General features: G+C 53.1%; 1 protein-coding gene across 2 annotated transcripts; it reads right to left on the reverse strand.

Moving 5' to 3' along the window:
* On the reverse strand, window positions 1394-18336 carry HEYL (hes related family bHLH transcription factor with YRPW motif-like). 2 transcript variants are annotated; one of them, XM_003127826.6, is made up of 5 exons: window positions 18204-18336; window positions 11101-11167; window positions 9563-9646; window positions 8031-8112; window positions 1394-4562 (listed from the first exon to the last, which is right to left on the reverse strand). In XM_003127826.6, the coding sequence occupies exons 1-5, from the start codon at window positions 18281-18283 to the stop codon at window positions 3889-3891; spliced, it is 987 nt and encodes a 328-aa protein (XP_003127874.3). In that variant the 5' UTR covers window positions 18284-18336; the 3' UTR covers window positions 1394-3888. The 2 variants fall into 2 exon arrangements, with proteins under 2 accessions (XP_003127874.3, XP_005665311.1); XM_005665254.3 differs by having other exon boundaries at window positions 11101-11163; window positions 18204-18292.

Below are 19120 nucleotides of genomic sequence, written 5' to 3' on the forward strand. Positions count from 1 at the left end.
TGCTTTTCTTTGGCCAGAGTCCCTTCCCTATTTGCCAAAACTTCCAGTCCCCTGGCCCCAGCTCTCACTTTGCTCTCCAGCCACTAGCCCTCAATGATGGCCAGCAGGGATTCACCTTTAGAGGGGCCTGCAACATCCACACAGGAGTCCAGAGGATTCCTCACCTCCCCCGGTTCATTTAATAAACAGATATTTACTGAACCCTGACTTTGAGCCAGGCACTGTGCTGGGCATTGGATACAAGGCGGAGAACAGACCAGGCATGGTCGCCTGGCCTCAGGGAGCTTATACGCTGGTGGGGGAGACAGTCAACCAACAAGTGAACACACAGATGCATGTGCAACAGAAATTTCCATACGAGAAAAAAAAAAGTAGAGGACTTTGAAATAAATTAACTAGTCAAGCACAACAGTCACAGAAGGCCTCTAGGATGAGGTAACACTTAAGCCAAGGCCTGAGGCTGAAGAGCTGAGCCTGCAAAAGGCAGAGGAAGAGCATTGGGCTAAGGGAACAGTATATGCAAAGTTCTGGAGGTGAGAATGAGGCTGGAATGTGGGGGAAATGAAAGGAGGCCAGGGTAGTAGAAGCACACGGAACAAGATTGGCAAGTGAGGTTGGGACCAGAAAAAGAAGAGCTTAGAATTTATCTTTAGAATAACAGGGTAGTAGAGTAAGGATTTTAAGCCACAGTTGATACGATACAGTTTGCGTGTCGAAAGCCCTCTCTGGTTGCATTGGCAACTGCCCAACAAAGCAAGGTGACTTTTGGAGGGCATCAATCGAGGAAGAGGTGATGTGGCCAGACCCAGGTGAAGGCTGTGGATTCAGAGAGAAGTGGACAGGCTCCAGAGTTCCTGTCGTGGCACAGTGGAAACAAATCCGACTAGGAACCGTGAGGTTGCAGGTTCGATCCCTGGCCTCACTCAGTGGGTTAAGGATCTGGCGTTGCCATGAGCTGTGGTGTAGGTCGCAGACACGGCTCGGATCTGGCATTGCTGTGGCTGTGATGTAGGCCAGACGCTACAGCTCCAATTCAACCCCTAGCCTGGGAACCTCCATATGTCACAGGTGCGGTCCTAAAAAGATTAAAAAAAAGAAAAAGACAGGAAGTATAATCTTGGAGTTCCCATCGTGGCTCAGTGGGTTAAGGACCCGATGTTGTCCCTGTGAGAATGCGAGTTCAATCCCTAGCCTTGCTCAGTGGGTTAAGGATCCAGAGCTGCTGCAAGGTATGGCATAGGTCACAGACACAGCATGGACCCATCACTGCTGTGGCTGTGGTGCAGGCCAGCAGCTACAGCTCTGATTCAACCCCTAGCCTGGGAACTTCCATATGTCTTACAGGTTCGGCCGCAAAAAGAAAAAAAAAGAAAGAAAGAGAACCTTGCAGAGGTTTCCAGAAGAGTTAAAAAAAACTTTATTGAATATCTGCGACAACCCCAGCAAAAGGGTGGGAGTCCAGGAGCACCAGAGAGGCTTGGGAATATAAACAGATACGAGTCCTCAACCACGGAAACCAGTACATAGAGTTGTCTTCTCCCCCCCCCCGCCCCGCCCCGGCCCCCAACAATCTCTCAGGGAGAAAGAACCCAAGAGCAACTAAGTTGCTGAAAGTTCTGGGCCATTTGCATCTCATTCGATGGTGTCAGACTGGGTTTCTTTGGAGTTGGGTCTTTGAAACATGAAAATGTGTTTTCCACCGTCCCACCATGAATAAATGTTGGATTCTTGGGGTGGGAAGTGGCCAAGCTGCAGGACTGGAGCACTGACCTGGCATCCTGGGAGCAGTGGGCCACCACCCGAGGTGGTGAGGGAGGAGGAGGGGGAGAGGGAAGAGGGAGGAGGAGGAGGAGGGGAGAGAAGGGAAGAGAGGGAGGAGGAGTGGGGAGGAGGGGGGAAGGAGGGAAGAGGAGAGGGGAGGAAGGATGGGAAGAGAAGAAGGGGGAAGAGGAGAAAGGGAGGAGGAGGGAGAGGGAGGAGGAGGAGAAAGAGGGGGAGGGGGAGAGCTGTCTTCCTGCCCCCCCCATGTGAGAAAGGTGAAGTTGATCTTTGCCTTTTGCCACCTTCCTCTGTTCCCCCTTCCAGCTCCTGGGAGCCTGCTGACTGCCCTGCCCTCCCTCTGTCTCTGGCACTCCTGGCCCGTGACCCACTGCCTGAAATGACACCTCTCTCCTCACTGCCGTTCATCACACACACGGGTCCAGGAGGACAGCAATATCTGATCCAGCTAACTCCCACTGAGAACTGAAAGAATGACTTTAGTTCTTTATCCCTCCTTGAGGAATTTCCTTCTCAAAAGAGTTTTCTGGGTCATTTAAATGATCTCTGCCCTCCTACCCACTTCTCTGAAAGAGCCCTCTTTCCCCAGGGCTTTTGCAAACTCTACTTTTCGAGTCCCTGGAGTCTCCTCAATTCAGCCTCTGGGGAGGGTAGTTCCATCAAAGGGGGTGGGGGGACTCATCCAGGAGTGACGTTAGAAGCATTTAACAACCAGTGCAGAATAAGCACCAACAACGTGCCAGCCGGAGGACCCCACAGTCCTGGGTCTGCCAGACATTGACCAGCACAGGGTCCCGGGGAGAGAAGCCACGTGGTGGGGACACTCAGGAAAGCAGGTATTTGTCAACGAGCACACAAGTGTTTCTACATTTTAACCACCATCTGGCAACACAGTGCCAGCTGTGCATCAGTCTTGGTCTGCCCATCTTGCCCAGTCTCTGCTGTTTTGCTGGGAATGGTCTCTGGGCCATGTCTTCCCTCTGTCAGACGAAAAGTGGCCTGGGCTGGAGCCGGGCAATGCAATGGCCTTTGAGCAGAGCCAGCTGCGCGGAATCCCAGGTGGACAGGATCTCAGGCCCTCGACCCACTGCATGACCTTGAAGGGCCCAGCCGCCTCTGGCCGTCCTTCCTCTCGCTCCTTGCAGTTATTTTTGTCCAGCCTGACAGCCCTTGGCGGTCTCTGTAGTCTGGGCTCCGTGAGCCGGATGCAAACCAGGCAGCACAAACGTCTGGTCCTGAATCCCAGGAGGATTCCTCCCGGGGCGCCATCACGTGGGAACACGGCCTCCGCACTGTGTAGCCGACAGGACCACACGCCTGGAAGATCATGACCGTGGGAGAGGCAGGGAGCTGGTTCTCTGTTGCCCGGGCCTGGCTCCTGTCTGGGGGCACTGTCCGAGGCCTGGTGGTGAGGACACCCTGTCCTGGAGCCCAAAACCTCCCAGCTGTGTGCTGGGAACTGTTGGTCGGCTGGAGGGTGGGTGTCTGCTGATGGGACAAGGGCAGAAACTGGCTGGGCTGGGCTCCCAATCCCCAGCCTTGGCTGTGGTGGATGGCAGGTCTGTTCTGGGGTTTACTGTGATGGGGTGGGTGGGAGATAGGGCTCCCAGGAGACTTCGTTGTGGCTTCTGCATAGTTACTCTCTTAGGAAGTGAGACAGACACTATGTTCCAGCCCCGTGGGCTTGGGAAGGCTGCAGCCAGGCAGTCACTGCTGCTGGCCAGGGTCTGATCTCTAGGGAAGCAGCGTGCCTTAGGCCACTGAGCCTTTTAGGTGAAAGCATTGTTCCCAGACCTGAGTTTAGTACCTACTGTCCCCACACGTCCTGGGCCAAGAGAGGGGTCTGGGCACAGCCTTTGGAGGCTCTCCTGGGACTCTCTGCTCAGGAAAGAAACACGACCAAGCCGCTGAGATCAGAACAGCTCCAGGAGAAGCTGAGACAAGGAGTGAGGAGGGGAGATGGGCCAAAAGGGAAGGGGGGGGGGTCCGAGAGGTGAAGAAAACACTTCATTTGTGAACCAGGCCAGGAAGTAGAGCAGAAAAGGCCATGCCATTTTAGAGCTCCTGGACTGGAAAAAAAAACTTCTCATTCCTGGAGGCAAAATCAGCTCAAAAAGCCCCAACTTCGGTGATTTCAGAGACCCAGGAGTGGCAGAGCACAGGTCCTGCTGGCCTCCCAGCTGGCCCCGGGGAGGGGGCTCTGGGGGCAGGAACAGCCCCGTAAGCAGGAGACCCCACAACCCCAATGGGGGCTGGGGAAGAAGATCGCAGGAGGGGTGCCATGGGGCCACTCCTGGTGGCCCTGCCGCTGGCGGCCACGGGCGGGGGTGCAGCCAACCTCTCCAGGGGGCGGGCCCTCCGGGTAGAGGATACCCCTCGACCAGGCAGCAAATTCCTCCGAGCTGGCAGGATGGTGGCAGCAGCTCTGCGCAAAGGAGCGGTTCGGAAGGCCGGGATGGGGTAAGCGAGAGAGGATGCGCTGGGGAGGATGGGGCCGGGCACTCTTCCTAGGATGGCAAGCTGGCTGCTGGGGGCAGACAGCCCTGGGCAGCTATGGAAGAAGGACCAAGGCCAGGCAGGGAAGGCCAAGGGGCCAGCAGGCGTGGGTGAAGGTTCCATCTCGGCTGCATAGCTGTTGAGGTGGGAGAGAAGGCGAATCCGCACGGGGTCCGTACGGCTGCTGGGTCCTTCCAGGACCCCCAGGTACCTGATGACCTCAGTGAGGCACTCCCGAAAACCGATGCTCCGGAAGTCGACTGCCAGGGCTCGGGCATCAAAGAATCCTGCAAAGTGAGACACAATGAGGGCCTGCCAGGCGAGGGTCAGGCACTGAGCCTGGGGTCAGACTGTCTGAGTTCTGGACCTGGCTTTCCCACTCACCCGCTGTGTGACCCTGGGCATGTCACCTCACCTCTCTGATCCATCTTCACATCTATAAGGAGGAAATAATCCATCCCTATTGAAGGTAGAGGGGTTAGGCTCTGAGGATCAAATGAGTTCACTGAACTACCAAGCATCATAAAATGTGAAGCATTGTTTTCATCGTAATTCATGATTAACTCAAAGAAGAAACTCTGCGGCCAAGATAACTTCATTTAAGTAGACCCTTGCCAGGTGTGAAGGGACTACGCACCAGGAGGTGGTGTAGGACCACCCTGTCTGCCAAGGGGGCAGAGGCTGGGAGGTGCCAGCAGCAGCCATCGGAGCTGGGAGACTCTTCAGAGAGGGAAGCACAATGTAGCAGCGAAGCACGAGGCCTTTGGAGACAAGTGGCTTGACCGTGGACCTAACTAGCTCCCTGACTATGGACAAGTCCCTCTCTCTCTCTCTCTCTCTTTTAGGGCCACGCCCACAGCATATAGGAATTCCTGGGCTGGGGTCAAATCAGAGCTTCAGCTGCTGGCCTATGCCACAGCCACCACAACGCTAGATCCAAGCTGCATCTTCAACCTACATGGCAGTTTGCAGCAACACCAGATCCTTAACCCACTGAGCGAGGCAAGGGGTAGAATCCACATTCTCATGGATACTAGTCAGGTTCTTAACCCACTGAGCCACAACGGGAACTCCTAGGGACAAGTCTTTTAATCTCTCCATGCTTCAATTTCCTTAGCTGTGAAATGGGCATATAATAGTACCTGCTGCATAGAGTTGTGAAGGTGAAATGAGGCACAGAAATGCTCAAAAAATAAAAAGTTATTTATATGACTGGCTTGGCCCCCACAGGCATTCAGATTTGTTCCCCGCCCAAGGGGCAGTCTAGGACGCAGGACCCCATGCTGGTCCTTAGCAGCTGCCCTCAGCCTGGGACCCTGTCTCTGGCTTGATTTTGGTGTGAGATGAGCAGGGCAACTGCCCACAGAGGTATTTACACTCTCACTGCCTTTCCACACTTGTCTTTCTCTCCATCACCTTCTGGGAAAGAGAGAAGAGCCCCAGTGACACCGGCCTCATGATCATGGCAGCAATTATGGGGTCCCTGGTTCATGGCTGAGGCCCCCATAGGGGGACAGCTTGGCAGAAGATGATGTTTGGAGCCAGGTCTCCATGGCAATGAAACCTGGCTCTGCTGTACACTTAGTTGTGCAACTTTGAGCAAATCCCAGCACCTTTCTCTGTTCACTTTCTCTGTTTAAATGTTTTAAGCTAACATTTGCTGAGTTCTTCCAAGCACTTACTTTGCATTATCTAATTTAAATCTCATAAAAACCTGCCAATATTCCCATTTTGAGCTGAGGACACTGAGGAATAAAGAAGTGAAATCATATGTCCAAGGTCTTAGGACAAGGTCTTTAGAGCTAGTCAGTAGTAAAGCCAGGGTTCAGGAGTTCCCATCGTGGCACAGCAAAAATGAATCTGACTAGGAACCACGAGGTTGCAGGTTTGATCCCTGGCCTCACTCAGTGGGTTAAGCATCCGGCATTGCTTGAGCTGTGCTGTAGGTTGCAGATGCAGCTCGGATCTGGCGTTGCTGTGGCTGTAGTATAGGCCAGTGGCTACAGCTCTGATTTGACCCCTCGCCAGGGAACCTCCATAGGCCGCGTTGTGGCCCTAAAAAACAAAAGACCAAAAAAAAAACAAAAAACAAAAAAAAAAACCAACAAAAAAAAGCCAGGGTTCAAATCCAAAGCCAGTGCTCTAAACCCCAATTTTCTGCCCTCCTGTTACTCCTCAGCCATAAAACAGTAACGACAAACAACACCCACCTTCCAGGTTCTTGTGAGAATCAAATGAGATAGCATTAGAGAAAGCATTTGAAAACTATAAAATGCTGCCCAAATATTAGTCACTATTTTTCTTTTAATTGAATAGATATAAATGTAGCTTGAAATAGCTCCTCCAGTGGCTGATTAGAGACAGAGTTCATTTGGCAGAAGGTCTCAAAGCGACCCCTGCATCGATCGAGGTCATCAGCCATGCTCACTAAACTTGCAGGTTCCTAAACTCCCACTGAGACCTACTGCCTTGGGATCTCTGGGGAGTGACCCATGACACTGCCTAGCCCCACGTGATAAGCCTTACTGCACACTGAGGCTTGAGAGGCACTAGGCTGGGCCACTTAAAATGCAACTGTCCCCTTGAGGGGTAGCAAATTAAGGTTTCAGGACTTAAGTTTTTGTGGCCAAAGTCTAATGGAACTTTCAAGGTTTCCCAATTGTGAAATCACCAAAACACAAGGTGGCTTCACGCAGACAAAATTTCCATTTGTCTGCATATAGTCTTTTTTCTTTTCTTTCTTGGCTGCCCTGCAGTAAATGGAGTTCCCCGGCCAGGGATCCAAGCCACAGCTGTGACCTGTGCCATGCTGCAGTGATGCTGATCCTTTAACCCACTGTGGAGGGGGTTGAACCTGTGTCCTGGCGCTGCAGAGACACCAACGATCCTGTTGCGCCACAGTGGGACTCCCGTCCAGAAGTCTTTTAAAAGCTACAGTTTCGTGACTTTATTGTAATGGGCCAGCTCAAAATAACAGAACGAGTCACATTTGCATTCTACTACAATCCCAATCTGATCTACTGATCTTCAGCTGCGAGCATGACCTATCCCCAAGCAGTGCCAAGGACACAACAACCCAGAAGCCTAGAGCAGGGGGTTAGCACACCAGGGAACTGCTGTGGCTAAAAATCTCAGGCTGGAGATCACCGTGAGAATGAGCTCATTCAGGCTAATGCTTCTCAAGGCCCTAGAGAGGGAACCCATAGTCTGTGGGTTTTTTGTTTTTGTTTTTGTTTTTTTGGTCTTTTTGTCTTTTTAGGGCCACACCCGCGGCATACAGAGGTTCCCAGGCTAGGGGTCCAATCCGAGCTGTAGCCGCCAGCCTACACCACAGCCACAGGAACTCAGGATCTGAGCTGCATTTGCCACCTACACCACAGCTCATGGCAACACCAGATCCTTAACCCACTGAGTGAGGCCAGGGATCGAACCTGCGTCCTCATGGATGCTGGTTGGGTTTGCTAACTGCTGAGCCGCGGCAGGAACTCCAGTCTGTGAAGTCTTAAGCTCCTCCACCATCCACGGCCAGAAGGAGTGGAGTTGAGGAAAGGGCTAGGACACATGGAGCCAGCGAAAGCAGAGACAGCAATGCTGAGAGAAGCAGGGCACGTTTTTCGAAGGGTCCCCCTAGATCTGCTTCAGCCCCTCTGCAGATTGTAAGCTCCATGAGGGCAGGGACCACATCCACTTTGCCGACCAGTGTATCCCCAGGGCCCCGCCCCAAAATGTTGGCTGGGAGAGTAGAGCATCAGTACCTGTCCCGCCAGTGGCATGGAGCATTTTCAAGTGGTCTACCGTCATTTGCAGGACCTCGGCTTTCTCCAGCTTGGAGGAGCCCTGTGTGCACAGAAGACAGAAGAGTGAAGGCCTCTGCCTCCCCTGAGCAGCATTACCAGCACTCAACTTCCTCCTCCTCTCGCTCCTCCGATGCCTGCAGGTGGGCTTCTGCTTTGACCAAGCCTCCAGATCTCATAGGTTCTCTTCAGTTCCCCTTTTGGCCGCCTGCCCACCACACAGCCGACCATCCTTCCTCAACGCCCTCCTCCCTTTCCACGATGACACTTTTTCTGGGTTCTCCTTTCATCTTGACTCTTGCTCTAACCGTCCCTTAAGACAGTGGTGTTCTCAGTGGTTGATGGCTCATTTTTCTCGCTCTGTGTACTCTCCCTAGAGGGTCCCCTCTACCTCCGTGGCTTCATGCACCATCGCCAAATGTCACTTCTGCATGTCCCCCTGCCTCCGAGACCAGCTTTCCCAGGGATCCAACTTCTACCCTCACTACACGCACTCAAGATTGAGCTCTTGGAGTTCCCATCATGGCTCAGTGGTTAACAAATCCGACTATGAACGATGAGGTTGTGGGTTCAATCCCTGGCCTTGCTCAGTGGGTTAGGATCTGGCGTTGCCATGAGCTGTGGTGTAGGTTGCAGATGCAGCTTGGATCCTGTGTTGCTGTGGCTGTGGCGTAGACTGACGCTACAGCTCTGATTCGACCCTTAGCCTGGGAACCTCCATATGCCGTGGGAGCAACCCTAGAAATGGCAAAAAGACCAGAAAAAAAAAAAAAAAGATTGAGCTCTTTGTCTAACCCCAAAGCACCTACTCTTCCACCTTTCTCTCTCCCGGGGAAGGTGTCTGAAGCCTCCAGCATCACCTGGTCTCCCAGATGAAACCTGATGATCGGGCTCTTCCTTGAGCCTCCTGAAGGTAAGTACCAGGCATAATTCGTGGCTGGGCATGTGAAGGCTTGAGTGATCATCAGCAGAATGACCGCCTTGTTCTCCCCAGAAAACACAGGGAGAATCTTTGGGGGTGTATGATTGCTTTAACTGACTCCCTACTGGAGTCCCTCCACCCCAGCAGGGTCAACGACAGAGGCCTCACTCCCCAAGAAGCCTGTTCTACTTTCAAACAGTTCTGGAAATGTCAGTAATGCAGAGGGTCAGGGCACTTTAAGGATCACATGGTGTGTGTTCCAGTTCCGCTCTCCCGATAACTAGCTGTGTGATCTGGTGTGAGCTATGTCACCTCTCTGTGCTTCAGTTTCCTTACCTGTGCAATGGGCATAATAATCCTTACCCTTCAGGGTCATTGTGAGGATTCAGCGGGATGAAAGCCATAAAGCTGCCACCCCTGAGACACCTCAGTGAATATGAATTTCCATTCCCCTTATTCCTGGCTATTGATAGATATCAGTAAATGATATCAGGCACTTCAAGCAGCTTCCACCAATCAATAAGATGCTATGAGGAGTGAACTTTATGCTATGAGGAGCAACGTCATATACCTGCTTCTCAAAGGCAGTGGGGACCAAGCGCCGCAGTTCAGAAAGGCTGCTGTTAATGCGGTCCCGGCGCCGTTTCTCTATGATCTAAAAAAAACAATGATAAAACAAACAAAACCAATAATGAGAAGTAACAAGTAGGCACAGCATCACAATTTCCAACATGGCTTGATGGACAATGATTCATTTTCCTTGCTAGTATTTCTCTGAGGGAGATACATCCATTCTTACATTATGGAGGAGGAAAATGAGGCTCAGAGAGGGGCAGTGATTTGCTTATGGTCACACAGCAAGGAAGTTGCAAGGCTGGGACTAGAACTCAAATCTCTTGTCTTGATCTGAGGGGTGATATTCAAATGTTTAATCACTGGTACAGCAGGGCACCTACCAATTAGAAGAGAAACAGCAGCCACAGCACTGGACCCTCTCGGTAAATGGGTCATGAGGTCGGAGGAGTCCTAGGCATCGCTTTCTCCAGCTGGGAAGGCCTTTCGTTTCTACTAGCTCATTCTCATCTCACGATACTGATAGCAAAATAACTCCTATTTTACTGATGAAGAAAAGGAGGGCTGGCTGGAAGTAGTTTGGTTAGAGAATGGCAGTGCTGGTCTTTGCCAGATTCTGGGTCTCTAGACTCCCAGTGCAGAAACACGGCTGTATCCTGGGGGGAAGTAGGGCCTAGAGCAAGGAGAGGTGTCTTCTTCTGTCCCCCTTCCCCACCCCTCAGCACACTGAGAGGAAATGAAAGTTCTGGGCTCAGAGAGAATCGGGGGGAAGGCTGAAATAAATAATAAAGGCTAACCGGGGGTCAGATACTATCCTGAGTGCATTATATTAAGTCATTTCAAAACAATCCTTTGAGGAGTTCCCGATGTGGCATAATGGGATTGGCAGCATCTTAGGAGCACTAGGACAAAGGTTTGATCCCCAGCCCAGCACAGTGGGTTAAAGGATCCGGGGTTGCTCCAGCTGCAGGTTAGTTTATGACTTCAACTCAGACCCGATCCCTGGCCCAGGAACTCCATATGCTGAGGACGCCCCCCACCCCCAAAAAAAATAGAAAAAAAGACAAAACAAAAAAGAAACAACCTCCGAGGAGTTTCCACCGTGGTGCAGTGGGTTTAAGGACCTGACTGCAGCAGCTTGGGTCGCTGTGAAGGCCTGGGTTCCATCCCTGGCCTGGTAAAGTGGGTTAAAGGACCTGGCAGGTGCCACAGTAATGGCGTAGTTGCAGCTGCTGGAGGCTCGGATTCAATCCCTGGCCCGGGAACTTGAATATGCTGCATAAAAATTTTGAAAAGTAAATTAAAAACCTCCAACCGTTTGAGGAAGGAAGCACCATCATTTCAGTTACAGAGATGAGAAATTGAGGCACAGAGAAGTTAAGGGGTTTGCCCAAGGTCACCACGCTAGGTACTGGCAGAAATCAGGACTTGAACCCAAGGAGCTTAGCTTCCTGATGGTATTTCTGACCAGGGTTCTCCTAGGGACTCAGGGCAAACCTCTGACAGGCAACTGGGCTGAATGAAACAGACACTCACCCCTCTGCGTTTCTTCCTGGCTTGCATCTGTGAAGGGCTGGGGGTGGACAGTGGCCGGGCCATCTGGCTGGAGAGGAAGAGAAAGGCTGATTTTTCAGAGGGTCATCTTCCCGGCCTGGGCTAACCTCGGAGGCCCGGCTGTGGGCGGGCACGGAGCCCTCCCAGGAGGGGAAGAGGCACAGGGCAGGCGTGGGTGGGACTGCTTTCTCTCCCTTCTCCCTGGGGGCTCATTTCTCCCTGGGGCCAAGTCCTCCCCTGCCCTGGGTTTCCTGCCCCAGAGTCGCAGGCTGCTGGGGGCCACGGGTGGGGATGCGGCTAAGGCTCTCGCCAGGACCGGACCGCTCCGCCTAGCCCCCTGCCCCGCGCCCTCGCCCCCTGCCCCTGGCCCTCGCTGCAGCCCGGGTTGGGCATCGAGGCAACGCAGCCGGGCAGTCCAGGTCCTGCAACCCTATCCCCCCAGGGCGGGGCGGGCGAGGGCACGGGCGGCGGCGGCGGGGGCCGGGCCGGCGGATTGGGTTTCAGAGGGAGCCGCTGGGAACGAGCGTGGAAAGAACAGATGCCGCCGCTTCCCACGGGCCGGGCGCGCCGACCGCCCGCCCTCCGCCCGGCCTGCAGCTGCCGCCGCCGCCTCCCACGCTGCGCGGCCGGGGCGAGGGGCGGGGGAGGCGCCATCTGGGTCACAGGCCCCTCTCGGACTCTCGGGACACGGCCCCGCATCGCGTCGGGCCTGGCTGAAGGATGGATATTTGCTCACACGCCAGGAGTTCCCATCATGCAGAGGAGGCTCAGCCCTCTGGGGCTTTTCCTGCTCAGACTGACCAAACTCCTCATCAGCCCAACTGCTCACCCTCTTAATGGTTTCCTGCTTCAGAGGCTCTCTTGGAGTGGAGGGGATTCGCGGGCCTTGCACGGGGGATCAGTGGGAACGTTCAGCGGGAGATCCAGTTCCCACTGGAGACACCACAACCACAAATAACTTTAGACAAGGTGGCACCCTTGCTATTTCAGAATGCAAAATGCCACACGTCTGAACAGGAACCAAGGAGCTTGCCTCCACCTAATAGGGCTCCTCTCCCCCCTGGGTTCCCATCTCAGCCAAGGCACCCATCACCCACTTCTGCAAGGTGAATACTCACCATCTTCTTTGATTCCTCCTCTGTCCTCACCCATCCCATCAAAACCTGCTCATTCCATGTCTAAAATACCTCTGGTGTCTCTCTCCTTTATCTCCTCTGCCCATCTTTCACCTGGACCCCTGCAGGAATCTATTGTTGGGTCCCTTTGCACCCCCTTTACCTCCTACAAGCAGGCAGAGTGATCATTTAAATGTAAATCTGATCATGTCACTATATTACAACTCTTCAAGGGCTCCCCAACGCTTTTAGATCAAGGCCACCAGCTTGCAGGTAGCCTAGCTGGCCCTGTCACCTCCTAGATTTTCTGCTCTGTGTGCTCCAGCCTGTGAATGCACTGACTCCTTCCTGTGGTGACACATACTGTTCCTCTAGCCCAGAATTCTCTGGTCCACTCCCTCTCCCCATCTCCCAAGCCTTAGCCCCTTTGTGTAGTAACTTCTACCACCCTTCACATCTCAACTCAAATGTCACCTTCTGGGGGAGCCTTTTCTGACATCACCCCTCCTACTTAATAACCCCTGCTCTACACTCTCCTGGCATCTGGCATTCATAGCATTTATGCCCATTTGTTGTTTTATATGTATGATTATTTGAGTAATGTCAGTCTTTCCATCAAGCCTATAAGCTCCATGAGGCCATGAACCATGTCCATCTCGATCTGTATCCAGGGCTCAGCAAGTGCTTAGAACATGACAGAGCTCATGGTTGAGCTCTTCCTCCTGCCCTCAACTTTTTTTTTTTTTTTTGTCTTTTTGTTTTTTCTAGGGCCGCTCCTGCGGCACATGGAGATTCCCAGGCTGGGGGTCTAATCGGAGCTGTAGCCGCTGGCCTACACCAGAGCCACAGCAACGCAGGATCTGAGCCGCATCTGGGACCTACACCACAGTTCATAGCAACGCCAGGTCCTTAACCCACTGAGCAAGGCCAGGGATCAAACCCGCAACCTCATGGTTCCTAGTCGGATTCGTTAACCACTGAGCCACAACAGGAACTCCACCTGCCCTCATCTTTGACATCACTGGAGAACACAGAGGTGACACCATAAAATCTACATCTTTGGCCTTTGTGGAATGGGGACATATGTGGCTTACCAGGAGAGTCCCAGCCCATGTGATGACCCTCTTGGCATTAGAAGCTGGATCATTTCTTTTCTTTTCTTTTCTTTGGCACAAGGCAGGTGCTGCATCCACAGCATGCAGAAGTTCCGGGGCCAGGGATTGAACCTGTGCCATGGCAGCAACCCAAGCCACAGCAGTGACAACACCAGATCCTTAACCGACTGAGCCACCAGGGAACTCCAGAAGTTAGATCATTTTCATCAACTAGTCAAAGAGAGAAGGTTGCAGGGGAGACCAGAGCAACATTTGTCAAAGCTAGTGCTCTGCCCCTGGCTTCATCCAGCTACATGTGGAAAAGGATATCTCCATCCAAACATCAGGACAAGAATATAAGAGGCCTGTGAGAGCTCCTGGGAGAGATGATGGCTCAGCAAGTTAGGTCCAGGGCTCAGATGGCCAGATCCAGATCTGACGGGCAGCTTGTTTACAAAGCTTAACTCTGGACAAGCTACGGGAGCCAAGGTCTCCTAAGAAACACGGCCTTTGTCCCCCCAGGCTGGATAAGGCGTCTCTAGGGGTATTGGGTTAGCAATGCACACGTCACTGCCTCTCAGCCTGACTCCTCCTCAGGGACCATCTGCTCGAGGCTGACACACCCCTTTCAGGGCACGGCAGCTCAGCCAGCCCTTTGCTCATTCTCCCCGTTCTCTGCGGTATCATCCTTCTCCCCCCACTCCTGGATCGCACAGGCAAACATCACTTCACAGCTTTCTCAGCCTCACTCCGTGTATTTCCCTCCTTTGAGGGAAAGCCCCATTTTACAGATGAGGATGCTGAACACCGGGGACTTCAGGCAGCTTGCCCAGCCTACACAGCTGCGGAGGAGCAAAGCCAGCATGGGAATCCATGTCTTCTGGCTCCAAATTCAGCATTGTTTTCCCTCCTAATTCCCATTTCCTGTCTGTCTGAATAGCCCTCCAGTCCCCTTGGCCTTAAAGCTCCCAGGAGCTCAGCCAGAGCGAGCTTGCTTCCAGGCTGTGATCTGGCCCTGACACTGGGAGAGGGTGTGAGAGCTTCTTGTCTGACAGTCTGAAAACAAGGCAGATTTTCATAGACCCAGAGAAGATATGTTGACCCCCAAGATCTGCTCCGTGGGTCTCCAGGGGTCCCTAGCCAGAATTCTGGAGGTGGTCTCTGAGGGGAGGGGCAACTTTCTAGGTGGTCTGGCTGCCAGTCCTGACCACCCCCAGCGCTCACCCTCGGTTCCTTTTTGGGAACTACCCCCCTCCCCCGCTGGTGGCGCCCTTGCAGGTGACCCCACTCATTTTCCATCAACCAAAAGGCAGAATCACCATGGCTCCAATGAAGGGCTCTCCGAGAGCAAGGACCCACTCGTAAAATGAGAAAACTCAGAGAGGGGCAGCGATCTGCTCCAGGCCACACAGCAAATTAGAGGAAATTCCAGAACTGGAGCCAAGCCTCCTGGCTGTTCATCCAGCGCTCTCCCTCGTGCACTGCGTACAGTCCTCGTCCCATTCTGTATATTTCATAGCCAGTACTTTCCGTCCTAGACGCCACGTCCATGTTCACCTGCCTCCTTTATATTGTACAAGAGCCCTGTGCATGGAGTATTACTGGAGCCGTTGCACACTTAGGAAAAACAATCATTTGCTAGCTAGAATAACAGAGCCACCAAGTCCAGTCTTCAGACTTGCATGCTTTTCATTAAACCATGCTGCTTCACGAGTACAGCCCCTCCACCTGAATAGTGACTCCTGAGAGAACAGATTTAATTGGAAGTGTCCGGGAGTTCCCGTTGTGGCTCAGTGGTTAACGAATCCAACTAGGAACCATGAGGTTGTGGGTTCGATCCCTGGCCTCGCTCAGTGGGTTAAGGATCTGACATTGCTGTGAGCTGTGGTGTATGTTGCAGACGAGACTCGAGACTCAGATCCCGCATTGCTGTGGCTGTGGTGTAGGCCGGCAGCTACAGCTCCGATTAGATCCCTAGCCTGGGAACCTCCATATGCTGTGGGTGCAGCCCTAGAAAAAACAAAAAGACCAAAAAAAAAAAAAAGTTAATTGGAAGTTGCCTTGTGCCAAAGCAGGCAGCAATGTGCCTTCAGTTGTCACTTCATCAAAGCCTCACTCTATGAGAAAAAGTATTAACATTCTTATTTTGTCAAGGAGAAAACTGAGGTTCAGAAAGAGGTTGTCACTCGCCCTAGTGGTGGTGAGAGTCACATTCAGATCTGTCTGACTTCGAATGATACCATTTGCCTTAAATCATGTAGGAACCACCCAGACCCTGAGCCAGTGCCTGGCGGGTGGCAGGTGCTCATTAAATTTTTGCAGAGGGTGAGAGGGGAGGTTGTATTCTCAATTCAGACCCACACGTATCAGGGGGCTGTGTCCAGATAGGAGCTGGGAGGGTGATTCCCATATCTGGGAAGATGCCCACAGTGACCATGGAACACCCCCTGCACTTTACTCTTATGTCTCTGGGTGTGGGGGATTTGTGCCCTGCCTCTGACCCTAGGGAGGCTGGCTGCTCCAGTCCTGTGGCCCTTGCCACTGTTTATCTGGCTTTCTTTGTACATGAAACTCTTCTGAGAGTTCCCTGAGGGCAGAGGCTGAACAGGACACATCTGGGCCCCCCGCACCCAACCCAGGGTCCAGGTCACAGCAGGGGTCGTTCAGTGCTCCCTGAATTGAAGCATTGATGTCTGCTGGGGGGAGGGCCTTTTGGTGAGTGTGACAAAGAGGGGTCTATAAGTCGGCCTCTGCCAGATGTCCAACCGCTTTCTCTCCTCTGAGGGGGTCTGCTCGCCTCAGAATCTAGACAGTCTCAAAAAAAAAAAAAAATGGGCTTTGCCTGAAAGAACAAAATGTTGGAGAGGAAAAAACTGCCTAATGATCCTTTAGGCCATAGTCCAAAGTGCCACCACCTTCAGGAAGCCCTCCCTACCACCTCTGGCTCTGCGGGACCTCTCCCAACTTAGGTGCCCTCCTAGCCCACGGTCCATCTTGCCTTCTATTTTCCATCCTATCCAAGGTCTTTGTGTGACTTGTCAGGTCACGGACCAGGCTGCACATTCTTGGAGGACAGAAGCCAGCTCAGATCAGCCTAGCTCTCTGACACCAATGTCATGCCTCTGACTCAGGAAGACCCAGTGACACTGAATTTGAGACACCTGCCCCCTCCACCACAACCACATGGCGCTGGGCCCTTCCCCTGCTTCTGGCAGGCACGGACTCAGAGAACTGATTCTCTAAGTAGCAGTTTCTGCTAAACAATTTTAAAAGGCCAGTAAGTCGCATAGGAAATTGTATTATATACCCCAAACCTAAGGTACAGGAAATTACCTTCTATTATAAGCTAAAAATAATTGGAAGCTGGTGGCTTTCCTGGGACTGTGATTGAGGCAGGATCCCCTGGTCTTAGAAAACTGGAGACCAGTGAAATTATGAAATGCCCACAAAAACATCCCCAAGAATGAAACGAATCCCCCTTCCAAACCTATTCTAGAGAGTCAGGTTGGAAAGAGGAGGAGGCACCAGCAAGGCCTCCCTTTCTCACTCACTATTCTCCTTTATTTTATTTTATTTTATTTTATTATTTTGTCTTTTTTCTTATTAGGGCCGCACCAGTGGCATATGGAGGTTCTCAGGCTAGGGGTCTCATCAGAGCTATAGCCGCCGAGCACCAAGCCACAGCCATAGCAACGCCAGATCTGAGCCGCATCTGTGACCTACGCCACAGCTCACGGCAACGCCAGATCCTTACCCACTGAGCAAGGCCAGGGATCAAACCCGCAACCTCATGGTTCCTAGTCAGATTCATTTCCACTGTGCCATGACAGGAACTCCTTTATTTTAATGATGTGGAAAGAGGCTCACAAAGGGAAAGTAGTGGCACAAGGTCACATGGGAAGTTAGTGGCAGGTTTGGGACTGGGATTCAGGCCTGCAACTTCCCAGTCCGCCCCTGATGACATAGGTTTCAGTCAGTTCCATCATTTATACCTTTTTTTTTTTAGGGCTGCACCTGCAGCATATGGAGGTTCCCAGGCTAGGGGTCGAATTGGAGCTACAGCTGCCAGCCCACACCACAGCCACAGCAACTTGGAATCTGAACAGCATCTGCAACCTACAACACAGCTCACAGCAACTCCAGACCCTGACGCACTGAGCAAGCCCAAGGATCAAACCTGCATCCTCATGGATACTAGTCAAATTTGTTTCTGCTGTGCCACAACAGGAGCTCCTTTATACCCATTTTTGCAGATGAGGAAACAAGCTTAGATTGCTCAAAGAACTGAGAAGTAGCAAAACAAATACAAGGCATTTACTTGACAGGTTTGAGGCAAGATCAGAAAATGAACCGAGAGCTGAGAGTCATTGGCAGCAGGGTGGTGCAGTAGAAAAAGAGCTGGAATGGGAGTCTAGGCCCTTGCAAGGACCATGGTTTGGTCAGCGATTATTTTCTTCAATACCAAAACCTTAATTCCAAAGTCCAGTTTGCTCCGGAGAGCTTTTCTTCCCCTGGAAGGTGTGTGTGTGTATGTGTGTACTATATGAAAAGTGCACCCAAGCTAGGGAAAAATTAAGAAAGGATGGTTACTCTGCATAGGCAGTGCATTTGGGACCAGAGGTGTGATACCAACAGACCACGAGGGTTTCCTAAGATCTTCAGGGAAAAGTCCTGGCCAGTAGCCTCACCGGGCACTTGGACAGAAAGAGATCGCCAAACGGACCGCAGACCCGGAGCTGAACTCTCCCTCCATCCCAGCATCCAGCACCTGCGTCTCCCGGGAGGTCCCAAGCGCTTGCCCGGAGCTCGCCGGCCAGTCCGGCTGCCCCCCAAGCCCGTTCGCCCCGGCGCGCCCGGTGCCCCCATCCCGTCTTACCTCAGCTCGCCCTCGCGGCCCACGTCAATCGGTCCGTCCGACTCGCTGTCGGAGCTGCTCGGCTCCCGGGGCCGCTTCATGGCGAGCGCGGGCTGCGCGGGTCTCCGCGGGGCGGCGCGGGCGCCAAGCCGGGAAGTCGGGCCCCGCCCCGGCCCCGCCCCGGGGGCGCCGCCGCCGCCCTTTCCCAGGGCCCTTTCCTGCGCCGCAGCCCCGGGCGCCCCCTCGCCCCCGCCGTGACGCGCTGGCCGAGCCGTGGGAAGGCCCCGGGCGGTCGCCGCCCCCGCCGACGGCTGGGAGGTCCGGCTCCGCTCCGCTGCCTTGGCCGCAGCGCGCTGGGTGGCCTTGGGCAGGTGCCCTTGGAGACTCCCCGGAGAAGCCAGGGGGTCCCCGTCTGTCCCTGGTTCTCTCCGGGGCGCCACCGGCCTGCGGAGGCGCCTCTCCGCGATGCCCCAGCTCTGCAGAGGTGCACTCACTGGCTCCTGCCTCCTCCTGAGGTTCTGGGCGCAGCAGACACGTCCGATTAGGGGAGTTTGATGGGGTGGCTATTGCCTGATCCGTGCACTCTGCATTCCCTGGAAAGGCCGCCCAGAGATCTGCCCTGTGTAATGACCAAGGTTGCAGGGACTGGCAGTGAGAGCAGACTTGCAAGGAAGGTCAAGGATTCCGTTGTAGGTATGTTCGTGTGGGATGCCTGGTCATCAAAATGGAGTGTACAGATAAATAGGGGGCCTGGAGCTCAGAAAAGAGGTGGATATTTAAGTTTGGAAGTCACTAGGTAATCAGTGGCACTTACACCTGCAGGACTAGACGGATTACCCAGAGAGCAAGTGTGAGTGGAGACAGAGGAGGGGCCTAGCGAAATAGCTATCATTTGGTAAGCACTTATTATAATACCTGGAACCATTTTATAAGTATTA

This window comes from Sus scrofa, chromosome 6 (assembly GCF_000003025.6).
Source record: "Sus scrofa isolate TJ Tabasco breed Duroc chromosome 6, Sscrofa11.1, whole genome shotgun sequence".
NCBI classification, from domain to species: domain Eukaryota; kingdom Metazoa; phylum Chordata; class Mammalia; order Artiodactyla; family Suidae; genus Sus; species Sus scrofa.